This window comes from Pempheris klunzingeri, chromosome 22 (assembly GCF_042242105.1).
Source record: "Pempheris klunzingeri isolate RE-2024b chromosome 22, fPemKlu1.hap1, whole genome shotgun sequence".
Classification (NCBI taxonomy): Eukaryota; Metazoa; Chordata; class Actinopteri; order Acropomatiformes; family Pempheridae; genus Pempheris; species Pempheris klunzingeri.
This window is the reverse complement of record NC_092033.1, coordinates 10,870,755-10,895,882: the sequence shown is the minus strand read 5'-3', so window position 1 is coordinate 10,895,882 and position 25,128 is coordinate 10,870,755. Positions and strand designations below refer to the sequence as shown.

The following is a 25,128-nucleotide window of genomic DNA, read 5'->3' as shown; positions in this document are numbered from 1 at the left end:
TAGGTGGTAATATAGTTGGCATTTGTACAGACTGTACCTTTAAGATGCCAGCTGGTCGATGCTACACAGCTCCATATGTACAGAAAAATTGCAAAACATGTCCAACATTTCCCCACAATATGACTTTATTCATGAGAACACAGAGAAAAACTAATTCATGTCATGAAAGCTCCCGAGCAGCAAGCGTGCTTGAGATATTAAGGAAAATGCTCAGCAGTCCAGGAAATTTTTCAAAGTCTCGTGCAGAAAAATAATAAAAAGTTAGAAACACAGAACTTGAAAGATGACTTTTTTCCTCCCTGCTCTCTTTCTCCTTCCTGTGCGTAAAGGTGCGACCCATTGGTTACGATGGCAACAACCCCACGTCGGTGGCAGAGTGGCTGGAGTCGTTGGAGCTCGGCGACTACACAAAGTCTTTCCTCATCAACGGTTACACCTCCATGGAGCTGGTTAAGAAGATCTGGGAGATCGAGCTCATCAACGTGAGTCACATGCTAACATGGCCACTGGGGGTTATTTTGACTCGATTCCAGTGCTCAGTGCTCCAAATGTGTATCAATCCACAGCTGAAAGTAGTCTCCAATATTTACATAAAACAATGTAGCTGAGACCTGCTTTTAAAGGGCACTCCATACATTTTTTTACACGTGACAATCAGTAAACGTCAGCTTCTCAGATGACTTGATCTTGATGGCTTTTCTCAAGCTTCTAAACACATTTCACAGTCTTCATCGTTTTTTGATTTAGCTCAGTTATTCAGTGCTGTTGCATCTTGACAAATGTAAATCCATGTTTCTTTTCTTTTAGTTTGACCCATACAAGGGACTAAAAGTCAGGATATCTTGGCCACTGCTGCTTCAATTTTGTCCATACATTTTAAACATGTCACTCTTCGTCGACCAATGTTTTGAATTGTTTGAAATGTCCTAAATTGCTTTAAATTGCTTTAAATTTAAATGTCTTCATTAGGAAGGCTCAGATTAGGCTCAGGCTGCATAGGGATGTGGGAAAATAGTGAGATATGGACTAGATATGGATTTCTTATTTTAAAGAAATGTGTGGTCATACTGCTCCCTCATAGATATTCCCTGCACCTTTAAGTAGTTTGGAGCTTAATCATGGGCTCTGGTGGATATATTTTCTTTGTAATAGAGGACAACAGTGGCGCAGCTGGGGCTTTGTGAAGCTGAATGCTTGTTGGTTCCAGTCCTCATCTCTCACCTCAGCGACAGGGTGAATTTGTTTCTCATGCTCAATATATCGCACTAGAGAGCCCATATATCAGTGCACGCACACTTTGTCCTTTGGCTTTTTATCTAAAACAAGGCTGAAATCAATGTGAAAGTTTCCCCGGTGAGAAGGATGCTGAGGCTATACGGTGCAGAATGCCCGTCAGGCATTTCTCCTCATTACTGTGCAATGCAGGCTACGAATACAAACAGGAAGGAGGTGCATTCGTGCCGTTATATCATAACCTTACTGCATCTTTATTTAGCTTTTTCTTTGTTTTCCTTCTTGTCATCACAGATCTTCGTCTTGCCGTCGATGTTTGTGGTTTAAAATTCGCAGTAACAAACAGCAAGTAGATTGTTTGCTGCTGTTTTCCCTTGATCGAATTGTCTCCTTCTGTAAATATCAGTAATGGTGGATGGTAACAACGTTTGACATTTGAGCTCCTATGTTGTCACAAGTAGTGCAGGTTTATGATTCAATTTTTACCAACATAAAATCTTCACTAGCGATGGGATTTGCTGCAGCCTGATCTCATCGGGGTGATGTGCTGCTTTGATGCTCTGAGTGTAACGAAATCATTCTCGATTGCAGAGGGCGCCCGCCTGGCTGATTTCAATGAGAGAGGAGAGAGAGAGAGCAGAGAAGGGGTGTTTTTCCTTCTCAGTGGAGGATAAAGTGATAAAGTGATGAGTGATCAGCTGGAGGAGGTGGAGAGGGAGTTATATAAGCATGTGGGATGCAAGATGTTTCACAGCGCAGGGGAAGACGCCCACATGCTGTGCTTGTGTGTGTGTGTGTGTGTGTGTGTGTTTCTGGATGCATATGTGAGATAGAGAGTGTCAATACATGCTTATGTGTTTAAATGTAGAACTTTTCAGGACAAGCTACATTATATTATAGAAACCAGGAGCGTTAAAGCCTGAATAATGTGCATGTGAACCATACTGTACATACACACGGCATATTCCTTCAGTTCTGTCATTTAGACCCACATGTGCACGTATATAAACATACTGTCAAGCAGAAGGATTCTGTCAATGTGAAGAATTCAGTGATGCTGCACTGCAATGCAGAGTAAAGCCACCAGAGGCTGCACAAGCACACAGCAAGGCCGGCAGTATGTGTGCAGGTACTTACTGTGCTGTAGTGCTTACTGTAGTACTGGGATTGTTTTTCACTGTTTGGGCTAATAGGATGCATCCAGTTTTGTGGTGACAGTTTGGTGAATGCACAAGCACAGGTCTATGAAGAAATTATCCTCCTGGTTTAGTTTGGAAGAATTTGACTGGAAAACACTTCATTTTATGGGCCCCTTTACTTCATGTAATTTTCATATTTTCATAGAATTAGCTGACATTTAACTGTAACTACTGCTACTTTGCTGTCAAACATATATTTGTTTTTTATTTTACTCTACTTGGTGCAGTGTGTGCTGCCTAAATATGCATTGTGCAGCTGCATTAGGGAACATTTGGGAAAAATATAATAGAATAATATTGGACGAGACACTTTGTCATCTCTTTTCTGCATTTATTGAGGTCAACACACAGTGGTGCTAGTAACATATATTAGCCAACATGTTTAATTAAATCTGCAGTCCTAGGGCTGAAATACATACAAACGAAGGCAGAATTAAAGGATCAAGATCAAAGAAACATGGTAGGGGCGTCCCTGCGTTTGACTTACCTTTGTGACTTTGTGAATCTGTCTTTACTGGGACAGTCTTTCAGTCAGTGCCCAGCAGGTTCATCCAAACATTTAAAATGTGTCTACAGACTAGCAAACAGTTCAGCCTGCAATCATAAATGAACAATAACAAATGAATATTTACTTGGGTTTAAGTAGAGCTTTGGTTTCTGGCAGTTGATTTCCAGATTAAACTTCAATGGAGCTTTATATTGCCTATAATAAGTAGTACTAAACTACTAAATGTCCAGGAAGCAGCCCAGGAAATGTTAGGAAGTCGTGAGAACAATAAAGTAAAGAGCGTATGTGTTGGTTGTACAAGTTGTCCTCATGACTGCGCACCACTGCAGCAGTACACTGCCGCTGAAGTATTCCCTGGGGTGCTGGAGAGGTCACTAGTGTACCTGACAGCACTTTGTGTGTGTGTGTGGAGAAAATGTGTGATGTGGGCATCTAGATGTAAGAGAAGCGAGGGGATGGAGAGAAAGAGAGAGATAGTAGAGAGGACAATGAGAGACAGAATTTGGCCGCTGTTTTCATGTAATCGTCAGATAATCGCTATGGGCAACAGATGCTGTGGTGTCCAGGGAGACGAGGGAGGAGCGCTGAACATTGTTGTAGCTTTTTAAAGTAGAAGGATACAAGTGTGAATGTGTGTGTGTGTTCTTTTGATTGGGCACATATGTGCAGACCTGCTGTTGCAGGATTAGAGGAGCATCTCAATACACCTTTTAATCCTGCCTGTCCACACTCACACACACTACACTGCAGACAGCAGGTGTAGCTCTCTCTCTGCAGTGTAGTGTGTGTGAGAGAGGGAGACACACTGCAGACAGAGAGCAGGTGTAGCTCTCTCTCTGCAGTGTGGTGTGTGTGAGAGAGGGAGGGAGAGAGAGAGAGACATCTGAGTTACGCCTGGTCCAGTTTAACTGTTACATGTAGTCTGCAGGAGGGATCTTACCTAAACACCCCAGTGTATTACAGCTTGGGTCCTGTATTCTACTTTACTCATCTCTAGAGTTCAAGAACATTGAATCTTCATCTTGTCAAACATTGTGAATGAGGCCAGTTTTCAACAAGATACTCAATGAAGATTTATTATTACTGATAGAAATGATTGTTAAAAACCACAAAAATAAGGCCCAACTTATTATATATATATATATCTGTTTTAGAGCAAAATAAACTATGCTAATATCAGTTTCACATCATGGAGAATAAGGTGTACATATATACGGCTAGTACAGTCCATGTAGAGATAATTATTCATGGGGCAGATGTAACATTTCAGTTAAAAAAAGGCCAACTACCGCACTGTGTAGCAGAGTGGAAATTAAAAGTCTTAAGACCAGAAATGAAAACTCATTAAATTAGACTCTCTATCTTTGAATTATTAAATTGATTTTAATAATTAATAAGAATTCAGTATAAAAAATGGTTGAGTAAGTGTGCATGCACTGCTTATAATTGGAGTTTTTTTTACGTTATGCTAAGATTTGGCTAACCACATTCCACTGGATGTCCGGAGCCAATTTGCGTCCACCTATTAGTGCTAAAAGTCATGCACAGAGCTAAGTGGACTGACAGTACATTAATGACTGATTACTAATTCATCGTTATCTAATCTATTAAGTAAAATATGAAACATTTGGAGGATATAACAATGCAGATGAGTAGTTTCTTGCATTCCTTCATGTCAGAGGATTCTAAACAGAGTTTTGTGTGAGAGGGCAGCAGTTTTTGAATGTCTTTCTCCATAGGGAGCTGCCATTTAAGCTGCTTTGTGCCCTTAATTTTCCCCCGAACCCAAACTAATTTAGAGAGCTGTGTCAGGTACTTGAGAATGTAATAATGGCAAGACATTATGACTTTATCAGGCTGCTTTTAATATCACAAGTCTCCTGGTAAAATCTGTCAGCTGTCTCAAGAATAATTTAGTCATAATCTTCACTCTGTGATGCTTCGGCTGTGAGAGAGGCTTGTTTGGGAATGTCTTAGCTGGGTCTGGACTGACATTTTGACTTTGAAAAGCTCCACTGTGCAGCATGAACATTAAACACCATTAATACTGTCAGTCTGATCAGTTTTACGCCGGAAGAAAAGGTTTAATTGTTCTGTCAAAACTAGAAGATTTGTATAAAAGAAAATTGTTCCAATTAAATTCATCAATCTGTGTTTTTGAAATGTAGAAGCCTGTTTGTCATTATAAAATAGCTTAACCAAGATAATTTGATTGGTCCATGAGGAGAAGAAGGATAAATGCTGCAAAAAAGACAGATGCTGCACAAAAACACCTGAACACAAGTACGTTTGCAGCAAGGATGGTGAAAACGCAACCAAATATAAATATGGACATAAATCAGATCTATGATAATGCTTCTAAAGGGTGTTTGAAGTGTCTGTTTTCCTGAGAGAGGGCCTCTTCTGTCTGATAGCAGATGACTGGAGCCCTCACATACATATTCATTCCCCTGCAGTGCAGTAAGCTGCAGACGCATCCTGTGTAACTCCACACGGTGGTGCTGCTGCCTGTCAGTTCAGGTAGACCACCTCTTCTCAGAGGCAAGTAAAGTACAAAACAACTGCGTTAAGACAGCAAATTGCTCTCATTTCAAGTGAGTCCTCAGAGAACTCAGAGCGAAGCACTTAGAAATGGATTTCGTTTTTGAAAGCCACGTTCACGACGGTGGAGTGCAGATAGTCTCCGGTCCTCAAGGAACGATTCCCTTAATGTTTTCTGGATGAGTGGACCCTGATATCACTGAGGAGGGTGCCTTCAAATGTGTGTGTGTGTGTGTGTGTGTGTGTGTGTGTGTGTGTGTGTGTGTGTGTGTGTGTGTGTGTGTGTGTGTGTGTGTGTGTGTGTGTGTGTGTGTGTGTGTGTGTGTGTGTGTGTGTGTGTGTGTGTGTGTGTGTGTGTGTGTGTGTGTTTGTGCGTTCTTGGTTTCATGTATATGGGAAGCATGTGATTGAAGGCCAGAGATTAAAGAAGTCAAGTGTTTCTCTAGATTAATAAATCTTATCTGAAACAAATCTTTATAAATAATAACTTCAACTATAAAACAAGTTGCAACGTGCTTTACAATAAAATAAACAACAGATAATGATAAAAAAAGTAGATATAGCAGCTAAAATATATATATTTATACACATATGTGTATATATGCATATATACATAGACCCGTAAAAGCACAACAATCACCAATAGTTGAATCTTAAGTAGAGATTTACTCTAGATTACACTAGATAATCTAGATGAGTGGATGTCAACCTTTTTTGGTTGTGACCCCTTATTATTAATCAATGTCTCATTACTGCCCTTTGTGCTGGACGACATATTCATCAGCTTGTTTCATTTGAATAATGAGTGGAGGCCTGAAAGGGCGAGACGACAGTATTTCACAAGAAAGAAAGAGAGTCTGAAAAATGGACATGAATTTGTGTATCAGGATATAGTTAGAGTTCATATTTTCTGTTTGGATCATCCCCCATGTTGAGAAGTTTGTGTACATTTCAGTTACTTGCATGCATGAAAGAGCTTTGAACACTATGTAGTAGGGGTTGGTGATGTAGATGGATTTGATCAGTATATGAAAAATAAATGTTTCCATAGCAGTAAGTATCATAATTAAGAAACAGTTCATGCATGAAATAATTAGATAGGAATTGGTTTTTCAGGCTAACCCAGTGAAATAGAGAAAATATTTCACAAGTTAAGGTTCTCCATCATGTCTATCCATTATTTCGCACAGTTTACAGGCCTGAAGGGGCAGAACCACGTGGTGTTCCACAATGTAAAAGCAAAGACTTGAGAACAGCTGGAAAAAATATGCAAAATATGTGCAACACAATTTTTTTTTTATATAAATATTTTCAATCTATTCCTTCTGTTGTGGAAGAAATAATTCAGATCTTCTACTTGAAGTGAAAGTTAAGTAGAAGATGCTAAAACTAAAGTACAAGTATATATATATATATATATTACCTTAAAATCCATCCATCCATTGTCGATACCGCTCATCCTTCAGGGAGCCAATCCCATCTGATCGGGGGACACCCTGGACTGATCAGTCACTGGGCCACCACATAGAGACAGACAGCCACTCACACTCACACCCACGGGCAATATAGAGTCACCAACTAACCTAATCTAACCTTTAGACTGGGAGGAAGCACAGGGAGAACATGCAAATTTCACACAGGTTCAAACCTGTGTCTGTCTGTACAGGAGCCATAGCTGTCAGATAGATGTAGTGGAGTAAAAGCTCCAGTACTTCCCCCTGATATGTAGTTAAGTTAAGTAGTTAAGTTAAGTACAGTATAAAGTAGCAAAAAATGGAAATACTTAAGTACAGCACTTGAGTAAATGTACTGAATGACCAAATACCATATAAAGACGTAGTTTGATGTACAGTATACAGTATATATCATCATCATGTTGTCTTACAGTACGTAGGAAAATCTTTGCCTCTTCATGCCTGTCTTTCACATGTGACGGCCTGTGTTCACTTTGTGTAAGAGCCTGTGTGTGTGTGTGTGTGATTCACCTACATGGCCTGACTTGTCCCTGCATTCCCCACTATCATTACAACATGCCATTTCAAGAATTGCACTTACACACACACACACACACAAACACACTAGACTGGGAATGTGTGTGTGTGTGTGTGTGTGTGTGTGTGTGTGTGTGTGTGTACGAAGGGTCCAAAATAAATTGAGGACAATCATTGGAGTCCAGCCTTTCTTCTACCGCTTGTACTCTGTTGCCATGACGGCTACTAGTTACCATAGAGACTAGAGATATGTGCACTTGGTATAAATGAAATGTGTTAGTGTGCATGTGTGTGTACTGGATTGCCTTTTCCTCCACTTTTCCAAATACTCTGACTTTGTGTGTGTATGTGTGTCGTGTTCCTGTGCTTATCACCTTCTTTGTCACCTCTCCAAATGGACAGATTGTCTCACATCCCAACACCAGATGGTTCCTGCCTTCGTTAGACACTGCAGGATTAAACCCTATATATCATGCAATGATACCTGCACACACATATACGCACACACATGCATCCGCAATTCCGTTAATTAGTTGAGCTGATCACAAATTGATGAGTTTTCACACCAAAAGCAGAAGTATACATGAGATGTGAGTGTAACTGCGGCTGTCATGCTCCTCACTATCATGCTGTAAGTTTTATACGTGTCTGATGTGTTCAAAACTACAGGATATTGCACATTCACACACAGCGTGTGTCGGTGAGTACTAGCTCTCCGTGTGGGTGGATTTGCCTCAGGACTGCAGTGTACTTCACCGTCCCTGCATGCTGATATCGCCTTCCTGCAGCCTTATTTGGCTTTAGCATTTCTCGTCGTAGCGCTCGCTGGGCTGGAGATGGTGTGGGAGGTGTCAGGAGAGAATGTGTGTGACCCCCAAACGCACCCTCAACCTGTGGCTCCGCAGCGCCGCTGTGAAGCTGTAGCTGCTGGTCTGCTGCCTCGCAGTCAGCGTGTTAAGTCTGAGGGTAACAAAAGGGATGGATCAATGCCTCCACAGGTGTTTGCTCTGGATCTGTGTTTGCTGATGGGGATGGATTGATTATGTTTTGTATTCTAGTCTGTGGAAATCTGAAGTTAAATAGAGTCACATTAGTTATGATAAATGAAAGCAACAGATTGATGAGCTTTCTTAAATTCTCATCCAAAATGATAATGCATTCATCAGTTTGGCTTGTGATGTTACTCAAATCTCTGCTTACTGAGTGAAAATTTTAGCTGTCAGAGCTTTAAGCCGAAGGAGTATTACAATTACAATTACACTTTCAATAATGCATCATATTAACTGTTAATGTGAAATTCCCTTCTACATGATTTCTAACTTCAAAAAGCGACAGTGGACTTCAACAGGTCACTAAAAGCGACCACATTTTCCTTTCTTCCTTTCAAATCTGTTGGATTTGATTGATCTCTCAAGTCCAGTTAGTGTTTGCTTCAGAGCTTTCGATCAGATGACATATGCTGAGCTCTGAGGCTAAGATTAATCTAAGATTAATTCACTTAGCATGGGTCTCTAAATGCTCTAAAACAGGTGATGTGGTATTTAAGAGGTCATAAGAGGTATTTATCATAAGAGGTAGATTAATTGTTCTTTCATATTTTTCCTTACTGAGGCCCAATACAGTACGGGTTAGGATGTGCCTTCCTGTTGTTCCTGCAGACAGTTATATTGCATTGGTCCATTTCCTTTAATTCTCCTCAAACTACAGTAAGCAATGAGAGTAGAGAGCAGAAAATAGGGATTCAAGTACATTTGTAAGTTATCTTACATTTACCCTTCATGTATATTTCCTAATCTGCAGCACTTTCACGGATCATTTTGTTAAATAGTGTTTTCTCAGAGAGGAGACCAGAAGGAGGAGTCATGAACTATCTTTGGTTTTCATCCCACTGGATCACATAAGTAGACTCTTGTAAAAGCCTGAAATAGTCTGAATGACGTCATGCTTTGTGGGTTGGATTTCATTTATGTGACACTTTCAGTTGCACACATGTGAAAATACACTCTCGTACATAAACACATGCTCATGTTTGATATAATGCACCAGACATGTACACACACACACACTGGTGTGGTCCCAGTTGTGTCCTGCAGTCAGTTGATTAGTTTTCCAAGAGCACTCTGTAAAGGTGAGTCACATTTCAAACATGTTTCATTTCTTACCCAGAAAAGGACGTCTGGTTGTTGCAGCTGAAACATACTGTATGTATTCCTATATTACACAAGCCTGCTCAGTAACGACGCTGCTCATTGCAAAAGAGTAAAATCAGATAAAATCAGATAAATGGGGTTTCTCCACTCTGAGCTATTTCCTGCCAAATGTCCAAACTTGTTTGCATCTGTAGGCGAACAGTAAAATATGATACCCCGCACAGTTGACTAATAACATAAAGCCGGTGCGCTGACCGTGAACAGCAGCGCCCCCTGGTTCACATTCAGCCAGGGATGTTTCTGGCATGTTATTCCCTTTCTCGTCCCTCATTTCCTTTCATCTCTCCACTGCTGGCTGAGAATCTAAGAAAGGTATAAAATGCTCCAAAAATGATTTAAAAACTCTCCCAGTTGAATCATCAATACAACAGATGAGCAACTGCATTAGACAAGATCGGGCTCTTTGATAAAATATCAAAGGTACAAGCTTGTGTGCATAGATGAAACACAAGAGGAGAAGTCAAGCGATCATTTCCAGTGAGCATTTGGCGAGGAATCCTTTGAAAACATTCAGCAGTTTAACTCAGTTGACTTTTGGATTTTGGTCAGTTTTGGATGAACTCAACAGCTACACTGAGGCATTTGGTGCCAAATTGCTACAACAATGAGTTTGATTCACGCCTCTGATTGATTGTGGCTAAGGCTAATGAGTATTTAAACCCTTTTAGCTTACCAAACTGATGCATACTTCTCAGATTGAGGATATCATTAAAGGAATAGTTAGACAATTGCACTTATTTAATTGACAACATTGACATCATTCTCATGTCTGTATGGTAAATATGAAGCAAGCAGCCGGTTATATTAACGCCAAGGCAGCAAACAGGGAGACAGCTAGCTTAGCTGTGTCCTATTCTTTTAAAGGAAAATGTTGAAATGGGAATTTGCAGTGGGGAAAAAATAGATGGGGCACCAGCACCCCCCCCAAAACTGTCTAACCCTATTCTTTAGTAGTGTATTTCAGTTGAATTTGACATCGAAGTAATAATGTCATGATGATAATGTTGTCGGACTGTCTCAACACATACTGCACACAAACAAGCACATTTACACTCGTTGTGAACCAGCACGAGCTTGTCTCTGTGCGGGCCCAGCGTCTCCATAGTGACGAGATGGAGAGGAGGAGGAGGGGGGAGCGTAAACTGGGTAGAAAGAGAGAGAGAGTGAAGGGAGAGTGTGTGTGTGTGTAGAGAGAGAGAGAGAGAGAGAGCGCTCAGGCAGAGACATGTAGGAGATGTAGTCTGGCTGCCGCAAGCTGAAGAAAGAGGAGGAGTTGGTGAGCGCTGGAAATCTGCACAGAGTGAGAGAAAGGGAGACAAAAACTGGTGGTGAGGAGGCGAGGAGTAAAGCTAGGAAAGCGTGGTTAAAGAGAAGAGCGAGAAGAAGAAGAGAAGGCAGACGCACTTGCCTTGGACAGCAAGAAAGCAACAGAGGAGCGCGGAAGAGATTTGGAATAAGTCGAGTCTAGAGGAGAGGTAGGTAACCCTGTTGGGACACAGGACAGGGGAATGATGGAAAAAAAAAACGGGATTTCTGTTAAAAACAAGAGAGAGACGAGGGGAGAGAATGAAGGGATGTGATGATAAGCCATTGATCCTTTTGTTCTTCACTTGCTGTTTTATTTATAGTCTTTCATTTCTGTGCTCAGTGAGGCTGAAGTGATTACAACATACGAAGCGCTTCATGGCACTCAATCAGCACTGCTGACTAGGCTAATTTACTGGCTCTGTGTGTGTGTGTGTGTGTGTGTGTGTGTGTGTGTGTGTGTGTGTGTGTGTGTGTGTGTGTGTGTGTGTGTGTGTGTGTGTGTGTGTGTGTGTGTGTGTGTGTGTGTGTGTGTGTGTGTGTGTGTGTGTGTGTGTGTGTGTGTGTGTGTGTGTGTGTGTGTGTGTGGGACTGTAGGAAGAGATAAATGTTTTTGTGCATCTACTGTGTAGGAGTCTGTCCTCGAGCCACCTGAGAGAATGAGCACGGAGTTGAAATGGTGAAGCTTCGATCTTTGCTTTGAGAAAACTTTGCTGCAAACTCTCACATCATATCGTACCATAAGACGGCAGCCGGTGATCTCTCGGTCTCCTCTTGTAAATCTTTGAATCGCGTTGCCTTTCTCGACCACGTGAGAGTTCCTCAGATGCTGAGGATGTAATTCTGTTTTTATTTTGAACATGTGTTCAATCCCTGCCAGAAATTGGAGCAACTTCTCGTATTTGTACGACTTTGTAAGACTTTCTAAAAGGCAGGTTAAATCCCAAGTCAGGTGTCTGCTCAGAGTGTGCCAGTTCTTTTCTGGAGCCCCAGACTTAGTCAAGTAAAGCAGGGGAAGAGAGCAAAACTATTACTATTATAGTTAAATCTACTCAAATCCAACTGCTGCCCTAATTTGTATCCTATCTTCATTTGCATGCACTAACATACTCTTAGAGGGAGAGAAGTGAAATCTGGGACAAGACCAAGAAAGAATATAGTAGCTTTAGAGAGAGAGATGTTGTGGCTTCAAGTTAATTTGTAAGAGTCTGTGATGGCGCGAAGGCTGACTGTTAACACAAATATACATATTGAAGTGATAATCACGATGTATGAGGGAAACATTTATGAGAACAAGGAGGCTAATCCTCTTATGTGACCACTGACCTTTTTTTATACCCACTTTCTGCGCAAAGTGACATTTTCAAATCGCTCAAACAGCAGTGATAAGCCTGTGTGTATTTTTTTTTTCCAGCAAAAATGAAAGGGAAACAGGGCGACAGGGGTAGAGCGAGACTGAAAGGGAAAGAAAGTGAAGGACCTTGCTGGAGGTAACTGGAGGGGAAGAACGAGACAGGTCCCAGCATGATGACGGAGAGAGGAGTGTTTGTCTTCTCCCAGCTGTTGAAGAACAGACAGAACGATTGAGTTGGAAATCCTGCTAGATGCTTTTTTACCTCAGACGCAAGTCGATCAATCATGATCCTGCCTCCTGTTCGTTGAATCGTCACCACGGCAAAGTCACAGCAGTAGATTTCCCTTCGGTGGCTGGTATTAGTCAGTAAGCTGCAAAGAGAAACCGCAGCATGATGGATGATGCTCTGAGAGACATTTCATGGACAAAAGGCTTTTAACTCACTAACTGGGGTATTGATGCTAAGGGTTTCAATTCTACATTTTGGTTAGCAGGATTATCAGACACACAACTGCTGTATCTTCCTTTTTGTGCATGTCCTCATATCATTCATAGCGTTAAGGGTGCGTTTATCTTGTATCCTTACAGTGTTACTGTTTTGTTAGGTGTTGTCATCTTATCTTGTTTGTGTACGGTTCTTTTATGCACTATAATAGAGTGTAGCATTACTGAAATTGACTGTTAACACTTCTTTTTCACAAACTTCAGTCAGTAGGGGAGAGTTTACGTTCAAAGTGGGACTGAACTGGGTCACAAAACGGGATCACAGACCATAAATCAGTGGATCTTTCTTTATCCCAAACGTTTGTCCTCATCGGCAGGTTAAGTAAGGGGGCTTAGGCTTAAAGTCTTGGAATTCCTGTGTACGTGTGTGCCTCTTGTTTGTGTGTATTAATGTAGGAGTGACATCTTGAATAACCTCAAAGCTAGAAGGAGATGGCATCCTGCTTTAGGTTCGATCTATCTATAGCACCACAGCCTTGACTTCACTATTGGCTGCTTGTAATGTTGTAGGGTCGACCTCACACTTGATCAAAATGCTGTTTAGAACCACGTTTAAGTCCCATTTCACCGAAATAATCACAATATACCTCAAATTATAATACCTTATAGTAGCAACGGTAGCCTAAATGGATTATCGGATATTTTCCACTGTGTAAACATTGTGTAAACAAAAAGCTACTTTCTCCATGTTTGTGCAAATATAAATAGAACATGGTGCCTATATTCACAAAGGACTGGCAGTTGAGTTTAATATATAGTTTGCCCTCATTCATCTATCATTTATGCTTGTGAGTCTACTGTGACCATCCACTTATATGATAACGTTTGATTGGACAGCACTACTGATGTTTCAAAGAAATCAATGTACATCTTACTCAAGTTTTAATAGTACAACCCAACGTAGTAGATTACTAGTTTGAAGTAGTCAGTAGCAGTATACAAGTAATGAATTTGTGGCTGTCTGACAACACATTCTGATCTGTGTGTAATTCTGATCACCATTATACAATCAGGAAGAAACTGGCACTAAACACACTACTGGCTACTCACTACTTGGCTGCTGCAAACAGGCGTCCTGCATCATCAAGTACAGCACTGGCACAACTACCCAACTGTCTCTCTTCTCATATTAAGGTTTTCCCACCACTCACTGGGAATCATGAAGGCTCACACAGCATGGTCCCGTCCAAAGCTGTCTCACAGCAGAGAGCTCACAGATCCACATATGGCTGCTACGAGCATCCTATTAACCCGATCTTGTAGCTGTAGTGTTTTTTTTCCCCCCCAAACAGTGCATGTACTGTAAGTTCAACACTTCATCGACTCTGACCGCGAGCAGATGTCGTATGTTAGCCCCACTGTACCTCTGAAGTGCAAGACACCAAACAACAACAGAGTAAACGTCACTCCGCTGGGCTCTCTCTCCGTTACTATGTCAACCTTAACCATGTTATGTCACGTGCATGTGCACAGCGTACAAGCTGCATGGGTCACACACAGGTTCGGACACACATGGTCAACAATATATGCACTTACTAAAAACCACATTCAGTAAGATCAGTAGGAAAAAAAGGTGATATGTCTTAGTGATCAAGGCGTTGCAATTCTAATTTCTTTTATCTTATGTGGTTCTGTAAAGAGCCAATTGTTTAAAATCTTAAACGTTTTCAGTAATGTTTCTGTATCATGAAATCTAAACCTTCCTCTACATTTTTAGTATTCTAACACTATTTCAACAGTTTGAGAAGACCAAAGGCAAACATAAAACTCTTTGAAATATTCACACCCAGATAGTATTGTGCACATTAACACACACACACACACACACAGCCTGGTGCCGTAGGAGAGCTTGTGCTCCTCTGCGGTGTGAAAATCAGTTCCATCTTGGTGCTTTGAAGTATTTATTAACCCACAAAATGATCATAGACCATTTCCTCTCTCATCATATTGAGAATTCAATTCATAAGCTGCTGTGCATGTGTGTGTGCACGTGTCCACATGCGCGCGTGTGCACGCGTGCAGAAGATGAGCTTTGAGAGAGCTTGTTTCAACCTTGATCCTGCAGGATTTGGCCATGTTTGCGCACACAAACACACACACACACACACACACACACACACACACACACACACACACACACACACTCCCAGCCGGTGCTTCCAGTCATAGTTACAGTTCTCTTGCTATTAATGGAGATATATCTGTCTGCATGTAGGCGGGCTTATTAACGTCCCTCTCTCATTGGCTGCCTGTTCTCTCAGTGCTGAAACGAGCCTTTCTATTGGTCCTTGTTGGACATCATTTTCAGCACATCACCCTTAGCTGCAACTCCCCTCCGCTCTGTGGTTGCTAGGCAACCAGTGGTCTCTGGTTTCCCTCCAGCGTTGCCCCCCACGATGTGGTGTGTGTGTGTGTGTATGTGTGTGGGAGTGGCTGTGGTTCTAAACAGAGCAAAGTGATGAAGCTGAAACCTGGACTTCACTGGCTCACAGCAGCTTTCTGAGAGTCATACGCTGTGCTGAACATGATTTTGCCTGCATCTTCCAGCAATATGCAGCTGAATCAGGTGCTTCTCAGTCTGAGGGCAGCACATTTCCATGTGACAAATGGGACTCGAAGACACAGTAGTGTCAAAATGTTTGCACAATTAAAGGCTGTAAATCAATCAATGTGCTCAAGTCCATTTTGTCACCAGATTATATGTTGTGCGTTTGAGCATTGAAGCTTGTGTGTGTGTGTGTGTGTGTGTGTGTGTGTGAGATCTATTCCAGGTCCAGGCAAATCAATACTCCTCGTTCCAGCCGAAAAAGCTCCACCACCAAACAGCGCACACACTAAGAGAGGGATAGAGTGACGAGGAAGAGGGAGGTGGCTGGCTGTGATTAAGTATTCAGGCTAGAAAAACATCAATAATCAGGGTGAAAAATGAGCCAAGTGTTATTGCTGTAAATGCCTATGCTTTCACATTCACAGCGTGCTTTGCACATTATCCACATTACATCAATGCTTTTTATTGATTTCAAGGTGGGGGCTAGTTCAGACTTTTGTCTTCTTTTATATCCCATCTTAGCTGACGTATTTAGTGCCATAACTCAGGCACGATTATCGGCTACTGTTTATTCTCAAATGTACATTTCTTGCACGAAGCCACTTGGCACTGCTGGGCAGATTTTACCACCTCCGAAGAGGGCCAGGCTCGCTGTTTCCCCCCGGTTTCCAGTCTCTATGCTAGGCTAAACTAACTGGTTGCTGGCTCCTGCGACATATTTACTGTACAGATATGATAGTAGTATCAATCTTCTCAACTCTTGGCAAGCATATTTCTCTACACTGGGAGTACTGATCAAATTTTGAGATATTTAGTGTAAAAACTGTCAGAACCAGCCTTTTTTTTATGTGCAATATATCTGTTATCATAGATTGTAAACTCTTTGTGTAACTAAAACACAACCTCAGAAGTATTCAATGATAGCCACGACCCCGCATTCAAATACTACACCTGCCTAAGAAATCTTTGATTAGATTAAGTTGACTTTCAAACCATTTTTACTGTATTTAATATAGAAATAGGAGAATGTGTCTTTAAACCCCAAATGCTGAGAAATATTGCAGAGGACGTGACCTTGATGTACTCAACTTCTGTGATAGCACTGAGACAGGCATGGGCTATTGGTTGATCAATATCACCATTCAGTTGGCCTGTAATGTATTCTGACCTGGGCAATTTAAGTAACCTTACACCAGTGATTCTTGGATCTGGAAAAATCGATTCAGGTTTCTTCAGAGGGCTGAACTCCAATCACACTATTAGCAGACGCCGCCGGAGGGGTTTCAGGGGTCTGTTGATACCACAGAGGTCACAGCCTCTTAGTCTACAGGGGAGAGGTGATTGGTCATATTGACGTGAGCCTGGAGAAGATAGATACACACAGCGTAAGCTAACAAAGATGGACCAATCACACGCAGTTGCTAAGGCAGAAGAGAAGAAGTTATTTTGTGTGCAGCTGTAGAGCTTCGTCTTTTATTAGGCCGAATCAGACACACTCGGTCTATTTATTCTTCTGACTGTCTTTTCTTTGAACCTGTCCTTCTGTCATCTGGATATAGCAAGAGGGGAGTGAAAGTGAGGACAGAGCGGGTAGGAAAGGAGAGAACAGAGCAGATGATGAGAGGTAATTTGAGGTCAAGGGAATCAGACTATGGATATAGAGTGAAAAGGGATATTTAGGCGAGTCAATGTAGATTAAACAGAAGCAGAGAGACTTCCTTCTCCATCATTAAAACTACGTGCTAGCTTGAGCACAGACAGTGACTGGACTGTTGGTTCCCTCGCTGGGTTTTATGCTCCAGTGAGCCGACCAGCCTCCAACCTCCCCTCGAGTAAGAAACAGAGAAAAGGCTTTTTGTCTCCGGTGTCCTGAATGAGAGAGGTCGTTGTTAATGTCCCCAATCACTGACGCTTTCCACTTACCCCTCATTGTTGCACCGGTCTCTTTGCAAAATATGTCATGTTGCTGCAACTGTAGTTTGCTCTTGTGTTTAAAGAGGTCAGTGTGTTCTTAGGATTTTTTTTGGAAGTTTATAGAAATGAAGCATCTTGAAAGAGTGTGAATCAATGACAGATCTCATTTGATTTAAAGTGGCAAGTGAAATAATCTCAATTCTGCTGGGAGATGTTTTGCTTTTGTATATATTATGACTCATTGCTAAATGAAATAACTTGAAGGTGGAACAGTTGATGTGCATACACAAACACAAATATTTAAATGGCAAGAAACCAGATTGTTTTGGGTTCAGTTCTTGTAGTAAAGTGACAGCAGGCAACAGAGCGGAGATGGCTGTGAGAAAGCACAACGGCGTTACTCGTATGTGTGGCGGCTAATCCGTTAATCAAGCCCGTTCAATCTGGGCTAACGGGACTGTTAACAGGATTAGTGCATTGATCGGCAGACACAGACACACACTGAAGCCACAAACATAGCGGGCCAGCCAGATACTGGAGGCAAACAGCACCCGAATCACTTTATACTGCGCTAATAAAATCAAGACCAGAGGGTAAGTAACCCTCATTGGACACTCTAGCCGCTCAATGACAACACTGTTACATTGCAAAGACGGAGAGACAGATTGAGATCATGATCACTCAGAGCTTTCTGTGTTGATTTTGAATAGAGTTGAGTTCAAATGGAAGCATGGTTTGTGCGATAGGAATGGATGGAAATGGAGGAAAGGGGAGGGGGGGGGGGTGTACACTGTGGTAGCTCAACACTTCTCCTGTCAGTATATACAGCTGCTATGAATATAATTTAAATGCAAATGGGCGATACTGCAGTCAAGCATCACACACAGCAGAGAGTGAGAGTGTGAGTCTGTTTTAACAATAATGGTCAGGTCGAATTCAAATTCTCATCCATTCAGGGATAACAATATAATCTTCTTCCCCCTGGCTGCAAAAACAGCTGTTTGAGGTGTGTGTGTGTGTGTGTGTGTGTGTGTGTGTGTGTGTGTGTGTGTGTGTGTGTGTGTGTGTGTGTGTGTGTGTGTGTGTGTGTGTGTGTGTGTGTGTGTGTGTGTTTGAGTACACATCCACGTGCATGTGGACTTTTTTTTTTTTTTGTTGGATGAGTGTGTGTGGGTGACTGCTGCTGCGGCTCTGTGTTGCCATGGTGACAGCTGAACTTCAAGCTGAGGTTGAGGCTCCTACTGTAGTTGAAGTAGAAGCTGTTGCATAAGACAAAATGTAACACAGATACACACACTGATACGCACCATGCAAGGCAATTACTGTGCTTCTTCTGGAGTGTGTGTGTGTGTGTGTGTTTGTGTTTGTATATGATGAAACAGCAGCGTGAGGACTGGTGTCACGCCATTTCCCCTCAGGAGACAAACAGGGAAAAGCATGACAATGAATATTTCATAACTTTACTATATAAGGCAAAACAAAACCTCATTCTCTAGGTCATTTTGTGTGTTTTATGGTTTCATCGAGAGTCATCTGATCTTATTTTCTATTATTTTTACTGCAGTGTAGTTTTACTATTTTACAGAAATCGTAGAACTGTAATTTTCCTTTTACTAGTGGAGCACTAGTAACTAGTTTTCACTATGGATTTCACTATGAAGTAAATTGATTAATCATTGCATTAATGATAATGATAATAATAATAATCAACCCTCAAAACACCTTAACAGAGGGTGATTAAATGATTAAATTGCTTATTTTGTCAGACCTTCACTCAAAAACAGATATATTTAGTTTATTACAACAAAAGACAAGGAAAAGCAGCACATCTTCACAACTGAGAAGCTGAAACAACAGAATGGTTTTGAATTGTTTTTGACGTTTTTTTATGGCTTCTAATGACTAATCAATCAATTCACTGCTTAAATTTTCATTTCATGATGTTGACACTTGGTGACTAAGAACTAGAGAGATGCGATTTAAAGTTAAAAGCCTGAGAGTGAGACAAGACTAGTTTCACTATTTTCAGGAATGCCCTTAAATCAAGAGTAACTTTCTTTCTACTAGTAGAGCGACACAAGATATTCTGATTTCATGATATCGGCACTTGTTTCTAATCACATGATCTTAATGCACCAGATTCAGTGAGCCAGTGTCATCTTTAGTACAGACGGAGACAGAGGGGCTGTAGTATCGCTGACATTGTGTGTCCATAAAGGACAGTGTGTAAGAGAGCGAGCGGAGAAAGGAGAACAGGAGGAAGATGAGTGAGTAAAAACTGGAGGGAGCATGGGGCGTCCATAATACGCCAATTAGTTCCACTACCCACTAGTCCCAGCTCTGCTCTCTGTCTCCCTTTGATCTGTCTAATTTTAACAATTAAAATACATTGTTCCCATGCAGAGAAGAACAGCGTAGGGTGTAATTTAACCCGTCGGTAGCCACTATGTTTGGTTTTTAAACATCCCACTGTTGAAACTGCCCTTTGTCCTTTTTTATAGCATGACATAAAATGAAATTTATGAAGCCTAGTAACTAGAAAAACAACAAGAGGAAGTGTTTAGCATTTTTTGGGCTTGCTTGATAGATTATACATGTAATTTTCATATATACACTATCAATTACGGTTGGTATTGATTAATTTATGTTCTGTTTTTGTGTTTATCTACGTTGCTGTTCTTTTTGTTGCCTTGTATTTTTCTGTTTCTCCTGCAGATGTAGGGCAGTAATTGGTGCTGGAGATGATGAAGAATGTGTGTATATATATATATATATATATTTGTGTGTGTGTGTGTGTGTGTGTGTGAGTTGCGCTGACTCAAAGTAAGACTGTTGGGAGAACTATTAGACTCACAGCAAGGCCTCACATTGAGGCTAATTACCACCTTTCACCCTGAAGACACACACACACACACACAAACACATTCTCTCACTCTGCACATTCCTTTATTGGAAGACCTCCAGAGGCAGCCCCATAAAACCAGGCAGCAGTTTGTTGTATGCTGAAGTATGGGTGCCAGAAGGTGCAAGCAGTGCAAACAACATCCCCGCAGAAGGCTGCCATGTTCCAGCTCGTCTCTTTAGAAAACCCAGTAACTGGCACAGTCCGTGGACGCCTGGTGACCACAGAAAGAATGAATGCTTTCATTGGAGTCCAAGTGTGAATGTGTATGTTGTCTCTGTTTGTGCCTGTGTAATGAGCGCCTGGGGGAAATCAATAGACTATTACAAATTTACCACAATCTGATACTGTTGAATTTTCATTTCATGGCTGTTGTCTCAGCTCTCAGTAACAATGTTTTATCAAATGTCGCTGCTGACGAAGAATCAGAAATTCTGTTAGACATTCGGAGAAATGCGCTTATTATCTTTCTCGCTGAGAGTTTGAAGGAATCTGTCGTAGCTTGTTAGCAGTGTTGCACCGTTCACTTTAATTCAGTCTGCAGACCACAAAAGACGCCTGTTTTTTTTATGAGACAACAACCAATGTTAGGGATACGTCTTTAGAATAAACTCTATGAACACGTTGCCCCACTAGCAACCAAGCTAAACTAAACAAAGCGGTAAACTTGGAGAGATTCTAAAATGGCGGACAATGGTGTTGTGACCGTCTAGTGTTAGCCTACCTCCCCTTTCCCCTGTTGTTAATCACCGGCTCTCTTAGTGACTTCAATTCAGGTTGCAGGTCAGCAAGTCTCAGCAACTGCGAAAATTAGCTGCTTCAGGGGATATTAGTTTCTTATTCTTTTGGCAGAATATAGATTGGAATAGGAATATAATCACTCTCCTCATGCCTCACACAGGAGACTTCACTCGCTGGAATGTGTGTTTTCCGTTAAAGGCATGGTATACACTGTTTACGTAACAGCACAACCAACAGCCCAAAACAGCTGTCAAAGCCATGTTGGTTATGTAATAATAATAACATGATGTATGCATATGCTCAGGGGCATTTTATGTCATTATGCACTCATTAGTACCTCTCTGAGTGCTTTGCAGTGCTCTCAGGTGTTTTTCTCTGTGAAACTCTTCACTGAACAGCAGCATTATTCTCCATTTTAGGCTCATGATGGTGATAATGATAATCTGTTACCTTTATTCAGCTTTTTTTTTTCCTGCAGATGCTGATATAATCCTGTTATTATCAAGTCTGAAAGCCTTTGAATTCTTACTTTGTATAAAAGCTGTTTTAAATTATGCAAATGAAAGTGAGAGTCATCATTTTTTGCAAGCACGGTAGCTGGTGACCCACCATTTCATGCGTATTTACCAGGAGCACAAAAATCTCCCATCTTAACTGATTCCGTGCCCTGGTGTAAGGCTGCAAATAAAGATTTTCTTTTTATCTTTTAGTCTGTTGATAATTGTTCTGATTAATCTATAAATCAGTGTTAGGAAAACGTGAAAAATGTCCATCATATTTTCCCAGAACCCAAGGTGAAGCCATCACATTGCTTGTTTAGTCCAACCAACTGTCTAAAACCCAAAGATAAAGATGCAAAACTGAGAAAAGCAGCAAATCCCCATGTTTGAGAAATTGGCTCTCGCACTGCAAACATCCAGCATTTTTGCTTGATAAATGACTCGATGAATTATTCATTTTCTGTGGATTGACCAATTCAGCGCTACCTTAATGAGTGTTTTTTGTGCCCAACCCATACAAACTGCATGCTGCATGTCATTTAACTTTAATGTTTTACTATCCGTGTGTCCATTCATTCAGGTACTGAAGATCAATCTAATCGGACACAGAAAACGGATCCTGGCCTCATTGGGGGACCGGCTACACGAAGACACCCCACAAAAACCTCCGCGGGCCATCTCCCTAAGGGTGAGTGAGCCTCGGTGTATGTTGTATGAACCAAGAAAACCTTGACTGAAATTATTATGAAATCGTTTGAAAGAGTAAGAAAGGACTAGTCCCTTCCCAGATGGCCGTGTATTTCTGTGAGCGAGCAACAGCCTCCCCACTGCTGCTGTTACCACCCAACTGATTACCCAAATCTTTCAGGCAGGCACAAAATGGACGACCGACTTCCCTAATCACAAGGAACTGGCTTTCCCTCTCCCACTGGGGCTACACTCTAATGTCCTTATAATAGTCTTTTGCTCTTTGCAAGGCCCTCTGCTTCAGAAACGACGCTGAAAGTGTCGAGCTGGTTGATTCTCCTTTTTGTACAGTCCAAACTGTCCACTGGGTCTCCACATGTCCATCTGAGAATTGCGGTTATGTACTGAGCCTCACAAAAAGTGACAAACCAGCCTTTAGATTAGAATAATACAACAACTAGTGGATTAATCAACTAGTTATTTCAGCCCGAACTTCACTCGGTTCAAGAAAATTCTTCAATTTTGGAAAAGGGGTACCGCTGGCTTACAGAAGAAAAGCAACGTCATACTGTACGGCTCATTATGGGGTAAATTATGTGTTAAAGCACTATTTCCTTCCAGTGTGTGAGCAGAGCACTGTGTTTACTCAGTTATACAGTACAGTGTCTGACAGCTGAGTGTGTTAGGATAAATAGCTGAATGAAAAGAACATGGCTCACACTTTAGTTTCAACCCAGGAAAAATTGTAAAAAATCATCAGCCTCTTCTATTGAGTCTCTTCTCATGTTTAATTAACTGAAAGTGAATGACCTCTCAGGAGTAATAGCTGACCTTCTTGTGTGTAAGACCATTAAAATATATAAAAGTCCTAATTCTTGTGGGAATTTCAGTCTCTACTCAGCATGGAAAACCTCTTAAATGAACATTATTTTCCACTTGAAGGATCTAGGCGACGCTTTCACTTCAAGTGACTCTGAGCAGCCTCCAGCGTTAGCTTGAGGACACTCTGATGGACCTGCTGAGACCTTCCATTAACAGGACAGTGTTTTGTCCCTCATTTTACAAAGCACTTTTGGATACTAGTACTCTGCAGGATGGCAACAGTAGTAGTTGAAATATAAAGTGTGACAGTGCACAGTGAATGCAATTGCCCTACTTATTGTACTTGCAGCAGTGACACAGCACATTATGAAATGATGAATGAACCCTCTCTTGCTCCCCCCCACCCCACCCGTTCTGTCCCAGGAGCCCGGCGGGAACCACACTCCTCCCCAGCTCAGCCCGTCAGTGGGCCAGGCAGCGTACACGGCGGGGGTCCCGGGCGGATCTCTGGACGTGCAGCACCTCATCATGCAGGCAGACGCCCGGCGCAGGCAGCGCAGCAATGACAACTACTTTGAGGACGTGCCGCGATCCAAGCTGGAGCGACAGATGGCTCAAGTCAGCATGGTGAGGAAGGGAGGACAGGTTGGAGGGATGAATGGAGGCAGCGAGGGGGAGAGAGGGGTGGACACACGGAGAGTATTATGAATGGTCATGGTCAGAGATACAGTTGGCTGGCTCAGTGTTTCAAAGCTAGATTTGATTATATTTTGCATTTTTCTGATTGACAACAAACACATCTTCTGTGCCATACAGCTCCATTATTGTCCAAATTATTAAAAACACATCAATTAGCCACACTGCAGTGGGCGACATGCACATGGGCACTATAGCTTATTTTGAGTCAATGCCACACGCATCATCTTGCTGCTGTAAACACTCACTAGAGCACCAAATGTGTGTTATTTCGCAGCTGAAAGTAGTCCCCACCAAATGCACTATTTCCTCCTGTTTGAAGAAATAAAATCGAAAGTGTCCAAGTGGTTTAGGAAATTATTGAGCCGTTTTTTAAAAATGTTTTTAAAGATTTCTGTCCTCTGTGACGCCACTGGGCCACAGACATGGTGGAGAAGTTAGGGAGTATTGAGAGAAACACATTATCAGTCTTCATAGGATTGTTGATGACAAAAAAGAGAATAACTGCAAACTGTAATCAAATAATAAATAATACATTTTCAAAGTTGTTCCCTATCATTTTACAAATTGGAGGCAATAATAAACTAATACGCTGTCGGGCATTATCACATTTCTCATCAAGACTGTGGAATAGTTCTTAATCCTGAATGAAGCGTCTCTGTAATTAAATGCCGGTCCCTATTAGCTACAAGATGCAAGCCAAAAGTGTTTTATCTGCCCGTTTGGTTGTTGAAAATCCACCATTAATAATCTGCAGCAGGCAGACCATCTGACATTAGCAGGCGCCTTTGCAGTTTAGAGCTCGTATAAATTTTGCAAATAAGGAAACATGAAATTTATGCCTGAAACTTTTTGCTATAAAATGATAAAATATGCAAATTGCAATCAGGCATAATCTACTGCTTTACAAAATAAATGCTTCTGACAGCACAAGATGTAATACTTAATAGTTCTGCATAAACAAAACATACTTTTCAGAGTAAGCGTAGCAACTTTCCAGACAATTTCATTCTCATCCAAATACAAAATTTGAAGTTTATGACTTCCAATCAGCAACAGCACAAGGACTCAGACACACACACTCTCACACTCACACGTGTGCACACATCTGAGGCAGCAGCTGTGTTTTGATTCAGTATGATTAGGGTCTCTTTGTGTCTCCGTGTGAATCACAGAGCTTATCAGTGCAGACTACCACACACTTATGGTTATCCTGCAGACTCTCTTTAAGTGTGTTTCCGCGCACATCACATTGTGTATCCGGCTTTTTCAGAAACAACACTCTGAGGAGGCACCGATGAGTCAGCTTTGTCAGAATAGAAGGACGACTATTCAAGAAAAGAGGAAATATATTTACTCCCTGTTTCATTAGCCGTCTTCTCTTACTGTCGCCATGTTTCTATGATTGGTTATCTCATAAATCCCTCTGGCTCTTCCCTCACCTTCTGTTCTCCCTCTTTTTTTATTTTAGAA

The 25,128-nt window shown here is 41.4% G+C and overlaps 1 protein-coding gene across 1 annotated transcript in view; it reads left to right on the top strand.

The window, feature by feature from the left end:
• Positions 1-25,128, top strand: part of anks1b (ankyrin repeat and sterile alpha motif domain containing 1B) — a 205,926-nt gene that overhangs the window by 165,744 nt on the left and 15,054 nt on the right. Inside the window, exons 19-21 of the mRNA XM_070853570.1 lie at positions 330-482; positions 22,031-22,138; positions 23,383-23,586. Coding sequence (XP_070709671.1) covers positions 330-482; positions 22,031-22,138; positions 23,383-23,586 — 465 coding nt within the window. The remainder of the gene's footprint in view (positions 1-329; positions 483-22,030; positions 22,139-23,382; positions 23,587-25,128) is intronic.